The following is a 12,275-nucleotide window of genomic DNA, read 5'->3' on the forward strand; positions in this document are numbered from 1 at the left end:
AGGGCGGGGGGCCTGGAGGGCAGGGCTGGCAGGGACCCCGGGCGCAGCACCTACTTGGTCACCACGCTGATCTTCACACCGAAGACGCCGGTCTGCTTTTTGGACGGGGTCCTCTTCAGGCTCATGTCTCGGCTGGTGAATTTCATGGAGAATTCCACTTTGATCTGGTTGGGGGCAAGGCAGGTACAATCCCCCAGGGCATGAGTGCCCAAGGAGTGCCCCCCAGGACTGCAAACAAGGGCTACCTCTCCCACCCAGGGCTCCCTGAAACACCTACAGGGTAGGAGCGAGAGGGGTGGAGGCAGAGGAGAGGGGGGAGGGGCTGGGCTAAGGAGGCGGGGGTCCGACAGCCCCCCCAGGGCACCAGCAGAGGCCAGGCTGCCCACCCACTGTGCAGACACTTCCTATCTCTCTGGGCTCACCCCATTCATCTCAATCACATCTGTGTGCCAGTTCTTCGTTTCTACAGTTTGTGGATCCAGCTGCAAAGAAAGAAAGAAAGAGAACGTGAGAGAGAGAGAGAGAGAGAGAGAGAGAGAGAGATGACAGCTGAGACCAAGCCAGAGCTCTCCCTGCTGCTCAGCCACAGCTCAGAAGTTGGCTAAAAGGTCAGGAAGATGGAACTGGGGGCTGATGCTTCTCTTGACATCAGTCCTTCAGGGGGCTCCAGCCCCCAAGCCCCTCCTGCCCTGGCTAGTGCAGGACTGCCCCCACTCTGGGAGGGAGGTGGGGTGCGCTCTTAGGCACATTCACCCATCACCTCTCATTCACTCCTGACCCCACCCTGCGAGACGGGTATTATCACCCCATTTCACAGATGCAGAAACCGAGGCTCACAAACCATCAGCAACTTGCTCAACTTCCTGAACTGGAGTTGACAGCAGGGGACGTAGCCCGTGTACCTGGAGGTGGCGAACGGGAGGCGGTGCCACATAGAGGTGAAGAGCCCTGGGTCTGAATCCCAGCTCTGCCACTGCCGACTGTGTGACATTGGGAAGTTTTCACCTTGCTAAACCTCATTTGTTTCATCTGTTCACTGCAGCCAGTAAAGAACCTGCCTTGCTGGACTGTCGTGAAGACTCAGTAAGATAACGGGTAAATGGCTGGTCTCCCAGAAAGCAAACACTCTGTAGAGGAGGCCCCCAAACTGGGCAGGAGCCCCAGGGAAGTGGAGATGGCAGGGGGAAGCGCAGAGACATCCACAGGTGATCAAACGGGACTCTGTTTCTCTGGTTCAGTGGCCTTCAAACTGTTTTCCCTGTGCATCCGTAAAGTAATCTGGAAAAACAGTGCACACCCTGGCACATTCTTAAGTCAACATGTGAATATTTCCAGAGCAAGTTTAAATAGCTGCAAAGAATATAATTTCCAGAATAATGTAAATATTTACATCTTAAAATAAAACTGTTACATCATTCTTTTAAATGTATTCAGTGGAATCCAAATTCCATAGTGATTTGATATCCACCATCATCCATTTAAAAAACACATAAACAAGTTCTTCTTTCCCTTGTAGAAACCCTGCAACGTTCCTTTTTCTTTTTGATTTTGTGTTTCTAGTCTATTTCTCCCAAAGAATTATGCCCTAGTTTGCATTTTTCTTTTTTAAAGTCTTTTATTCCTCACCCTATTATATTTTGCTTCAACAAAAATGTCTGTATAAATGGAAATGAAAGATCTCCTGAGACCACTAGGCTCCAAATGTTCGAAACATGTTCTGGGTTAGTTATTACAACGATTAGCAGGACATAATAAAAAATTTGACCAACACAGTACAAATTTTAATAAATATTCAGCAGCAAAGTACCATCCTGGTGGAATTGCATCACTTAATGAGATGGGTAGAGCATTTTTTCTGTTTTAGTTCAATGTATGTATACAAATATTTGCTAGGGTGAAATGGGGTTTTAGCATCAATACTGTTTTAATTTTTATTTCATTTTTTTAATTAAAGTTTTATTCTAATGAGACTCCACCAAGATTTTTACCCAGGGAGTGACATGATTTAATTAGCATTTAGTATTGCTTAAAGATCTTGGTTTTTTTTTTTTTTTTTTTTACCCTGGCCGCACAGTACAGCTTGTGGGATTTTATTTCCCCAACCAGGGATAGAACCCATGCCCCCTGCAGAGGAAGCGTGGAGTCTTAACCACTGGACCACCAGGGAGGTCCCTTGGTTTGGTGTTTAAAGATGTAAAGGATGAAACATCTTGTTCACATACAGTAGATGGGGCTGAACCTCTTTCCTCTGTATTTGCTTTAAATTGCATAGATACCTATTAGCAATATTTATCTTAAATGATCTCAGCTGACCATTTCCATCACTTTTGTGGAAAGAAAGAACTGGAAACCACGTGACTTGTGAAAGGGTCGGAAACCCAGCTTTTAGAGTCTTTTACTTTCTCAGCTCCTACATCAGCACTTCAAGTGGCCCCTCTGTTGCCACCCAGGAGGCCTGGGAGCCCTGAGCCGAGTCCCCCAGGAAGCCTCGGGCTCCGCTGCAGAGCGAGGTGGTGGTGCAAGGCCCTTCTCTGGCGGGTCGCTTTTTGGCAATAGCTCTGGCGGGAGCTGAGGATCTGCAAGCTGAATGCTTTAAAACTCTTCTGCCCTCATACCCCTGGACCGTCTCTGCAGCCCCAGGGCATGTGCACCATAGTCTGAACACTGCTGCTCTAACAGGCCCCTCGCCACAAAGGAAAGCTGGACCCGAGTCAGTCCAGGGTGGGCTGGGCCCCGGTGCTTCTTACAGCTCAAGGTAAGACCCCCGCACCTTCTATCACCCACACACCCGCTGGGGACAGGGGGCACCCAAGCCTCCGACAGGGTCTGGGCCCTCCATCTGGGCCCAGGCCCAGCCTGGAGAACAGGACAGAGGGAGAGTGGTGTGGAGAGGACTGAACACCTCCTCAAACATGCTAGGGAAGCGTGTGGGACTCACAGCCCGGCTGCTGCCCTGACTCTCTATTCTACAAGGCTCAGGGCCAAGTCCTACTGGGTCCCTGAAACCTTCCTCCCCTAAACTTTTTGTCCCAACCCTCACCAGGCCTGTGGCACAGGCTGCTCCTTCCACTTCCTTCATCCCCTCCTGATTCCTGGGTCTTGGACACAGGGCCTTGGTCTGTCCCCAGCCCTGACCTCGAGCAGTGGCCACCTGGAGTAGAGAGATCTCCACTGCTCTTCGTCAACTGGGGCAGATGCTACCTTGGGACACACATTCTGGAATGACCACCTGCTTCTAATGCAGCTCTCTCCAGTCATCAGCATAAGCCTCAGGCCAATTCTGTGGTCCTGGCCCCTAGTGCCCCTCCCCTGCCCCAGCCTCCCATGACCTGGCACCTCCTGTGGACTGAGCCAGTGGTCCCTCCCTGGGCCCTTGAGTGCTATGTGGACATAGCCCAAGTGGGGAAAGTGCAGGGAATGAGAGTCAGACCGACCTGGGTCCAAATGTTCACTCTTCCACTCAACTGTGTGAATGTGGGTAAGTCACTTAACCTCCTGGCACCTCAATTTCCCTACAGGGGTGTCCATACCTGCCTCAGAGTGTTGCTATGGAAAATAGTAACAGCGACTGATGTGTGGTGAGCTATTTCCTGTAAGTCTGGCTCTATGACAAACCCCTGACATACAGCATCTCAATCAATCATCGTAACAAGCCCATGAGGTGTAAGCCTTTCTAGCTGCTCCCCTTCTACAGATGAGACACCAAGGCTTAAAGAGAATGAGGAGTTTGCCCAGTGCTCCACATCTAGGCAGTGAGAGCTGGGGTACAAAATCAAGTATCCCTGACTCGCCCCAGCTAAGCCTGCAAGATCCTACCCAGCCCAGCTGGGTGTACTGCACCTAGCCTGGCATCCTTGCCTCTTGCAAGGCAGCTGCTGTGATCATTATTTATCTAGAAAGGAGACATCGGCCCTCCACGGCCTGGCCCCACAGGCTGACCTGGGTGCTGGCAGGCCAACCCCAGTACGATTCTTTCATTCCTTCCCTCCCCATCACTTCTATTCCAGCTGCCAAGTAGCAACCCTACATTTTCCTGGGAACATCTGAGACAGGGCCTTAGCAAGCCCTGATGCTAAGGCCTAATCCCAGCCCTGCTTCTTCCAGAAAGCCTTCCCAGATAACTCCAGGCCTCAGGAACCTTCAGTTCCCCTCTGCCTCCCTGCCACGCTAGGACCCCGTCCCCTGCACAGTTTGCTCTTGTTTCAGCCTGTCTGAGGCCAGGTCTGGGTAAGGTGGCACTGTCGTGTTTTACTGTGAGTCCTGCCACCACCCTATGCCAAATCCCGTCTGCAGGTGCGGCCCTGCCACCCGCGTGGGGAGGCCTGCCCAGCCTCTCGGTGCCCTGACAATGAAGCCCTGTCTCCCAGGAGGCCAGCAGCCTCCAGAAACCAAGTCTATTTCAGGATGTCATTTAAATACAGAGAAAGGAGGGTGCAGAGTAGAGAGGGACATGGCACATTTTCCAGAGGAATAATGCTGTCTGAATTGCTGTGGTTATTTATAACCCCTGGGAAATGTGGACTTTGCTATTTCCTGATTAGATTAGCGCTGGGGGTGGAGGAACCAGCTCCCTGGATGTCAGTGGACAGGAACACCTGACCGCTCACCCTCCAGTCCCAGCCGATAGGTGCTGTGCCCCCCCGCCTGGGGACCAGGTACCAGCGGGATACCAGATCACCTGAGGTAGTGACACAGATGGGGCTGCGAAGGGCCAGGCTGGGGAAAACCCCCAAGAGGGGCCCCTCCTTCACCACACAGGTAACAAAAACGCAGTGGGGCTCCCCCCAAGGAGCACAGGCAGGAGACAGAAGCAGGCCATAGAACATCCCGGAGAAAGTTACAAACGAGTGGTTGAACGCAGCCTCTGGGGGCAGCTCGATTCCGTCCTTCTTGCCTTTGCATTTAGACCTGGTCAGGTCACGGCTGCACATCCAGACCTCTCCTGTGGAGAAGCCGCTGCCCTCCGGGACTGATGTCCCCGAGAGAACCCCCAGGTCCCCTGCAACAACATCCTGGGCCCCCGCTGGGAATCCTGCAACCCAGGCAAGGAGTCCACAGCGTCTGAGAGAGAATCTGGCAGGTGGCTGGGAGGCTGCCTCACGTTCCTGGGCCTCGGCAGCCTCACATCTAGGACAGGAAATGGGCTCCCCAGCCTTGCAGGGGGCTGAGAGGATTCGAGGCCCTGAGGCCAGGGGAGGATGCTCTATGTGCACCCAAACACCCCCCAGGTGGTGGGTGCGGCCTCTGCTTCAGGAATGTCCTCAGGGGTCTCTTCTGAGGGGTCTAAGCCCTTCCTCCCACCCGTTTCTCCCCAGCCTGGGGCAGGAGACCCTAATGTTCTCCTCTCTGGCTCCAGAGCTGTTCACGGCTACTTCCTAGTGCTTGGGATTTCGGAGGCACCAGCGAGTTTGGGGGCCCCCTTCCTGCTCCCCCTAGTAGGTGACAAGAGTCCTTTGGACGGTGGGCACGGTCCTCCCACCATCCCACACTCCCTCCGCCACGCAGCTCGCCCCTCCCTGCGGGCCCTCACGGGGGCTCAATCCACAAGGAGGGGTCAGTGTGGGATAACCTGTCACAACCGGCAGCTATGGTCCCAGCACAGAACACAGAGCAGCGGCACAGTTACTTTGGGAGGTAACACGGGGGCTTGCGGGTGACAGGGACCCGTGAAAACAGTATTCACCTGGGCTCCCAAGGGCTCCCAGACCCCACTTTCCCACCCTGTGGCCCCTTGGCGCTGAGCCTCTTCCCTCAAAACCTCACACTGTCATTTCCACAGCACAGGCCCTGAGGAAGCCCACCTCCTTGTGCACGACCCCTGACCTCCTGTCCCTCTTGGGCCTGGTCCCACTCTTTCTTTCGTTGAGCACTGCTCTACCCTCTGCCCTCTGGGCCTGGGGCCTGGCATCCTGGGCCTGTCCTGGGTTGGTGGCATGGACTTCACTCGAAGCCCAGAGTTGTTTTGGGGGCTGATAAAAACTAAGTGCAGTAAACCATAGTATAGCTGAAGTTGTCACCCTCACAGGTGAACAGGACACCGAATAGAAGGCAGAGGTGTGGCTGTGTTTTGGGGACCCGGCCGGAGGCTGAGCGCTGGGCCGTGGAGACCAGGCCCTGAGCCGGGTGTTTTGTCTGACGGGGGGACATTTCCTGTGGCTCCCAGGTCAGTGGCCACGGTGGCGGCCCCGGCTGGCCTTCTCCTGCCCTCCCCCAAGTGCATGCACATGCTCTGGGCTGGTCCCCTTGGGACACCAAAGCCAGCCTGTCATTGGGGCAGACCACAGGCGTGAGAGGCACGGTAGGGCTGGCAACTGGGGGAACAAACAGGGCACTGCCAAGAGCCTGCCCCCCTCCCCCCCGCCCCGGGAAGGGTACTGGAGGGTTCCGTCAACGTGGCCGCTTGAGAGAAACTCAAGAGAGGCAGGGCGGAGTGGGAGGGGGCGCTGGGGCCTGTATCCTGGCTTCTAGCTCAGCAGCTGGTTTAGGGGAGACCAAGGTCAGCCTCAGTAAACTGAGCCCATTTTCCCAGGGGCCGGGCCCCCCCACCATAAGGTCAAGCAAGCTCTGTCCCTGCAGCCCTGGCCCTGCAGGGTCGGGCACCCTCTCCAGGACAGCCACACGGAAGGCCTGTGCACACTGTCCTTCCAGGCACCGGGATGAGGCCACTTCGCCTCCGCTTGCCTCCCCTGCCCCCCGGAACTGTGCAGTTCCCTGAGGCCCACGTATGGGAAGGGTTTAGCAGCTCTGAATGAGGCGTTTACTGAAGCCAGGTTAGCCCTGTAGAACCCACTGTGACCTGCCCCCGCAGCGCCCTGCATTCTAGGGCTCAGCCTCCTCTGTGCCGCCGCGCTTTTAGCCCTCGGGCCGGCACAGCTGCAGACAGAACTGGGAGAGGGCCCGTCTTGCCCCGAGCCCCGGGGACCCGTCTTCCCCAGAGTTGGCCTGCCCTCCACGGCCTGCCCGGCCTGGAGACTTCACCCCAGAGCCAGGCCTCAAACCAACAGCCAGCAAGCTGTCCCACCCAGCTCAGGGCCACCAGCTGACGAGCACAGGGTCACTCTCGGGAAAGGGACTGGTCAGGGCTAAAGCAACACAGGGGCAGCCCCCAGCAGCCCTGTCCCCAAAGGGAAGGGGCCACCTTAGAGGTCAAAGTCCCAAGCGAGGGGCTCCCCCAGGTATGACCGGGAAGTCTCATGCAGCTGCCACGGAAAGAAAGGCCAAGGGCCTTTAGGACTGCCATGGGCTCAGTGGCCTCCCTCCAGACTTAGCGTGGTTTGGTAAGAATTATGAAAGTCCTTCTCTGAAGCTGAATTCATGCTCCCTGCCCAGGCCAGGAACACCGTCTGGGCGCAGAGCCTGCTGGTGAGAATGCGGCTCGGCAAACCCACTGCCCGTACCCGCTCTGAGGGGCCTCTTGGTGGGCTCTTCCCAGGCCCCACGTGCGGGCCCATTTCTGTGCACAGCTTGCTAGGCTGGGTTCTACACCCCCGGAAGCTCCCCATCGAGGGCACGCAGCCTTGACCCCAGTGGGGCCCCATGACCACCCAGACAACCAAGAGATAGCCGCAAACCCGAGCGGGCCCTGGGCCTCCTCCTCGGCGGGGGGCATGATGGCTAAAAGCACTTCCTGCACTAAGCCGCTCAGTGGGACCTCATCGTGTCACCCTCTGAGCCTAACAGCACCTCGTGGGTTATCACCTAACTCACATCATGAGCTAAGAATGATGCCTGGTACTCAGCACCGGATCAAAACATGTCAGCATCACTAAAACTGGGCTTAAACTCCCCAGTGGCTTCCCGCTGCACTCAGATTAAGGCTGCTGCCCCCTCTGTCCGAGGTCACTTCCTATGCTCCACACAGCCTCTGCCTGCCTCTGAACACACCATGGTCCCCCCAGGCTGCGGGGTTTTCACCTCTGCCTGGAAGGCATTGTCCCCGGATCTTTCAAGAATCCTTTTTGTCATTGAAATCTTAGTTCAGAATTATCTCTTCAAGCAAGGCCTCTCCCCTCTGCTTTATTATCTGATCTGCTACCCAATTTTATCTTCCTGCAGTACTTGTGCAGCATAAGATGATCTCATTTATTGCCTGACTCTCCTATGGACAGCAAGTTCCCTGAGAGCACGGCCTCTGCCTGGGCTGCCTCTGGAGAGCCCAGCACATGAAGATGCGCCATCAACATATTCAGAGACCAAATGAACAAAGTGGGTTATGCAGGCTGGAGAAAGCCAATGCCCTTTGTTCGGGACAGGGGTCGAGAAGCCCCACATGCCTGCTCGCCTCTCTCCTCCCGTGCTCAGTGAATGGCTGGCCGTGGCCCAGGGGCAGCCCTGTGACCTCTTCCACCCAGACTTTCCCAGCATGTTGAGAGTTTAAGGCTTAGGCGTAGGAATCTTGAGACGTGGCCAAAATCATCATATGAACTGGATCTAGGAGATCATCCTGTTCAGCTCCTTCATTATACTGATGCCAGAGAACCAGAGAGGTGAAGCGATCTGCCCAAGGTCACACAGCAAGTTAAGACCGTAGACTCAGGATTAGAAAAACGAGGCCTCTTGACTCCTACCAGCCCAGTGCCCTTCCTTCTCTGGCCTCCTAGGCTACACCAGCCTGAGAGGAGGTGGGGCGCTCCAAGGAGGAGGCCAGAGCACACAGGGGGGCATTCAGGTGTCTGATGGGAAGGGGAGCTGTGGCTGTCGCTGCTCTGGCTGTGCCCATCTGAGGCACCCACCCTGGCTGGGGTCACTGTCCAGGAGAAAGACGGTTCCACCTTCTGGCTCAGGCATGAGTTCCACTCTCTCTCAACCAAAGCAGAATTGGTGAAATCACCGTGGGGCTACAGGGCCCTCCCAGCCTCTCTGCAGCAGACTCCCACCAGCAGCTCCCACGGTCACTTCCCTCTCTAGGCCCACCTTGGGGGACCAAGGACAATGGGGCCTTAGTCTAAGCCTTACTGGGATCCAGGACGGACTCTGGCTTTCTCCCGGGGACTGGGCAGGCAAGTTCCAGGCACGGGGACGTGTGTTCCTTTGGGTGCAAGGGAGCTGTCAGAACACGAACATCTTTCCAACTCCCAGCACGATTTGATGGGGAAAAGGAAGCCAAAATAACACCTGCGGACCGGCTCCTGACAACCTGGGCATCCAGCAAGGCCACTCAGCAGAGGGCTGGGCCTTTCAGACTTGGGCGCCCTGACCAGCGCCTGGTAACTCCGCCACACCGGCACCTGCAGAAGTTGCTGGGCTCTTTCCAAAACGTCTGCCCTCCTGGGCCTTCACGGCCTCTGGAGAGTCCTGCACCACTGGCCTTGGGCAGAACTGGCAGGCTCAGCTCTCCCTGGTCCAAGGCCAACCAAAAGCTGGGGCACCAAGCCCAGCATGGCTGCCTGGCCAAGCCACCTGTGGACCACAGAGATGCTGGAGAGGGCCGATGCCCCTTCTAACCTCCCCAGGCGCCAAGAAACAGCAGCTTGCCAAGTGCACTCAGAGCACGGGTTCCTACCTGGGTATCCGTGACCCCCCCGAAACAGCATACAGTTTGTGCATATGCGTGGCTCTGGGTCTGGGTGGAGCTCCATAACTGGCATCACATTCTCAGAGTCGAGGACTCCTGCTCTGTGGAATCAAACAGGCCTCTTGGGAGCCAGCGTAGTGGAGAAGTAGGGAACGGGGGGGGCAGGAGGCCACCCGTGTGGCTCCAGGAGTAAGATCCTCTCCCTCTAGGGAGTACCTATGCTGGCTGCAGGGATGCAGGGAGGTCTCACTACTCCCCCTTCCAAGCCCCCAGCCAGCCAGCCTGGTCACAGTCCTGGCCCACACAGAGGCCAGGGAGGAAATGGCTGGCCGCAGGGGTCTCCAGCCCCGCGGGGAGGCACTACTGTCCGCTTCCGACAGCTGAGGGATCGCTATAGGGGTGTGAATGGGCATGTGAATGGTGAAGACAGGATGCAGGTCCCTTCCCTCTGGTAAATAAGGTGATGGGGGGCAGGGTGGGAGAAAGGGGGTAGGGAAGAGAGGTGGGCAGCCGGGGCAGGAGAGGTATCTATTGGCGTCTAATAAGGTTTCAAGATCTTTCTGGATGCCCAGAGCCAGATGATGAAGTGAAAGTAAATGAGCCCAAGACATCCCTCTATACCCCGGCACCCTTCTACCCTCAATGCCTGGAACAGCCAGTGAATGGCCGACTGAGCCCTGGGGACAGGCACATGGTTTGCATACCTGATGCTACCTGTTAGGAAACTGTCAGGTTATATTACACACTCTGGGAGGGGTCTGGAGCTGTCCTGCAGTTGCGATCAAGATGACAAAGAAAGGGACCCTCCTGAACCCTAGGCTCCCCAGACTAGTGGCCCAAAGAGGGCTCCCCATCCTGTCTTTCTTTGGGTTGCACCTCTGACCTTCCCTAGAAGTAGAGGGGAGCAAAGCCCACCTCAGAGCAGGTGGACTCGTCCTGGAGCTCAGCAGGAAACATCTCAATTCACCCTGCTGGCCTCTGGTTTCCTGAGAGAAGCTCTTGGGTGGTGGGGAATTCCCAGACCCATGTGGCAACCCCTCGAAGCAGAGGCAAGGTCATCAGGAACCATCCTCAACTCTCCCCCACTCCCCTGGACCCTGCCAGTTCAGCCTGAGTCCCTACCTCCAGCCAGTATCTGGCCTGTACTGGGTCTGGACGTCTTCACCTTGGCTGCAGGGCAACAGTAGGGGCATGGATTCCTGTCCCTCCCCATCCCCGCTGCCCAGAGACAAAAACTTCTGGCCTGGCCGCTGCTTCCCTGGGGCACTCCTAGCCTCTCTGGCTCCCACGTGACCCCATTAAAACCTTTGGACACTTTGTGGGGTAGGGATGGGATTCCTCGTTCAGTCCTTCTCCCTCCCAAGTGCAACCTAAGGATCTAGAAACAGGCAGGATGGGAGGAAGACCAGGCACTGAGCCTGGTCTTGAGTGTGATTTAAAGCCAAAAAAAAAGGAAAAGGAAAGCAGAAATGTGAAGTTAAACGCTGAGAGCACTGGCAGAACCCACAAACTCAAATGCCACGTGTCTCCTCTGCTCAATGCTTGCACAACAAGCCAACTGCCAAGTCAGAGTCTGGAGTGAGGCTTCAGCCCCAGGACTCTCCTCGGGGACAAGCACAACCCCAAACAGAGCCCCCCACTGAGGACACAAAGGAGAGCCTGTGAGTGGTCGCTACTGCCCCTCTTCCAGCAAGCGCAGACTCCTGGGGCCAGAGGCTCCACAGGCTAACACTGGGCTTTCTCCATTCAAACAGACTCTTCGGCCCCAGCACGGGGTCCCCAGATGACTCACATACGCCCCCCTCCAGGCTTCACGAATCTTTAGTTAAGTGGCAGCAGGAGGGCCACAGGTGTCTCAGGCATCCACAGCATCACATCCTTGTGGCAAAGTTAAATGAGGAGTTAATGAGGTGACCCCTCCTGTCAGGCTGGGCAGTACCTGGCACCCTTCCCCCACCCACCTAAGCTGCTGCCTGATCCCAGCCCCCTCGTCTGGCAGTGAGTCTGCTGCACTGAAAAAAAATAGGTTAATGCAGCTGGGGAAAGAAGGGAGGTGGGCAGCGGGTCTGGCTCCACAAGCCTGCCTGCTCCCCCACCAACCCCGGGCACAGCAAGGCGGGCACAGCAGGGTGAATGAATGTCCCTCTGTCACCCACGGTACAGACCCTTGTGTCTGTGACACCAACATACTTTGTCACACAGCAGGAGCTAGAGGACTGAATCACCCGCCGCACAGAGCATCCCAGCGCCACAGCCACCCTGCAGTCGCATTGATGCCAATCAGCTCAGCAGCCCAGAGCCTGGCTGGCCTGCCACTCTTGCCCAGAGGGCACCGTCAGACACAGAAGTGTCAGACGCCACCAGAGGTGAAGCTGGCTAAAGGATTCCTGAAGCGGCTTCTTGGTTTTGCTAGTCACTAATGCCCAGGGAAAAGAACTGAAAGTCTGGAGTTTCAAGGTTTAGAAACTGCCCCCTACCTGCCACCCCCCAACCCCAGCAAAGGGGCAGGTAAACCGGAAGGACTCTGTTTGGCTGGGACTGGGCCAGGAACCTGCTGGGTCACTTTCTCGCCAACCTCTAGGTCTGGAAATGGACAATGAGCTTTGGGCTGGTGTCTGCTGGCCTCAGCAGGGGTTGGGAAGGGGGTACAGGCAGGGGATGGCTCCGGGCTGCCGGGCACAGACAGCTGCCTCAGCACAGAGGGGCTCTGGTAGCAGCTGAGGCCAGCAGGGCTCTGCTAGCCTCGTCCCTAGAGAGGCTG

The 12,275-nt window shown here is 56.4% G+C and overlaps 1 protein-coding gene across 5 annotated transcripts in view; it reads right to left on the reverse strand.

The window, feature by feature from the left end:
- Window positions 1–12,275, reverse strand: part of ABR (ABR activator of RhoGEF and GTPase) — a 178,440-nt gene that overhangs the window by 9,032 nt on the left and 157,133 nt on the right. For all 5 annotated transcript variants that reach the window (XM_073797882.1, XM_033848366.2, XM_033848367.2 and 2 more), the window contains 2 exons: window positions 423–482; window positions 55–164 (listed from right to left, as the gene is read on the reverse strand). In XM_073797882.1, coding sequence (XP_073653983.1) covers window positions 55–164; window positions 423–482 — 170 coding nt within the window. The remainder of the gene's footprint in view (window positions 1–54; window positions 165–422; window positions 483–12,275) is intronic.

Source organism: Tursiops truncatus, chromosome 20 (assembly GCF_011762595.2).
Source record: "Tursiops truncatus isolate mTurTru1 chromosome 20, mTurTru1.mat.Y, whole genome shotgun sequence".
Taxonomy (NCBI): domain Eukaryota; kingdom Metazoa; phylum Chordata; class Mammalia; order Artiodactyla; family Delphinidae; genus Tursiops; species Tursiops truncatus.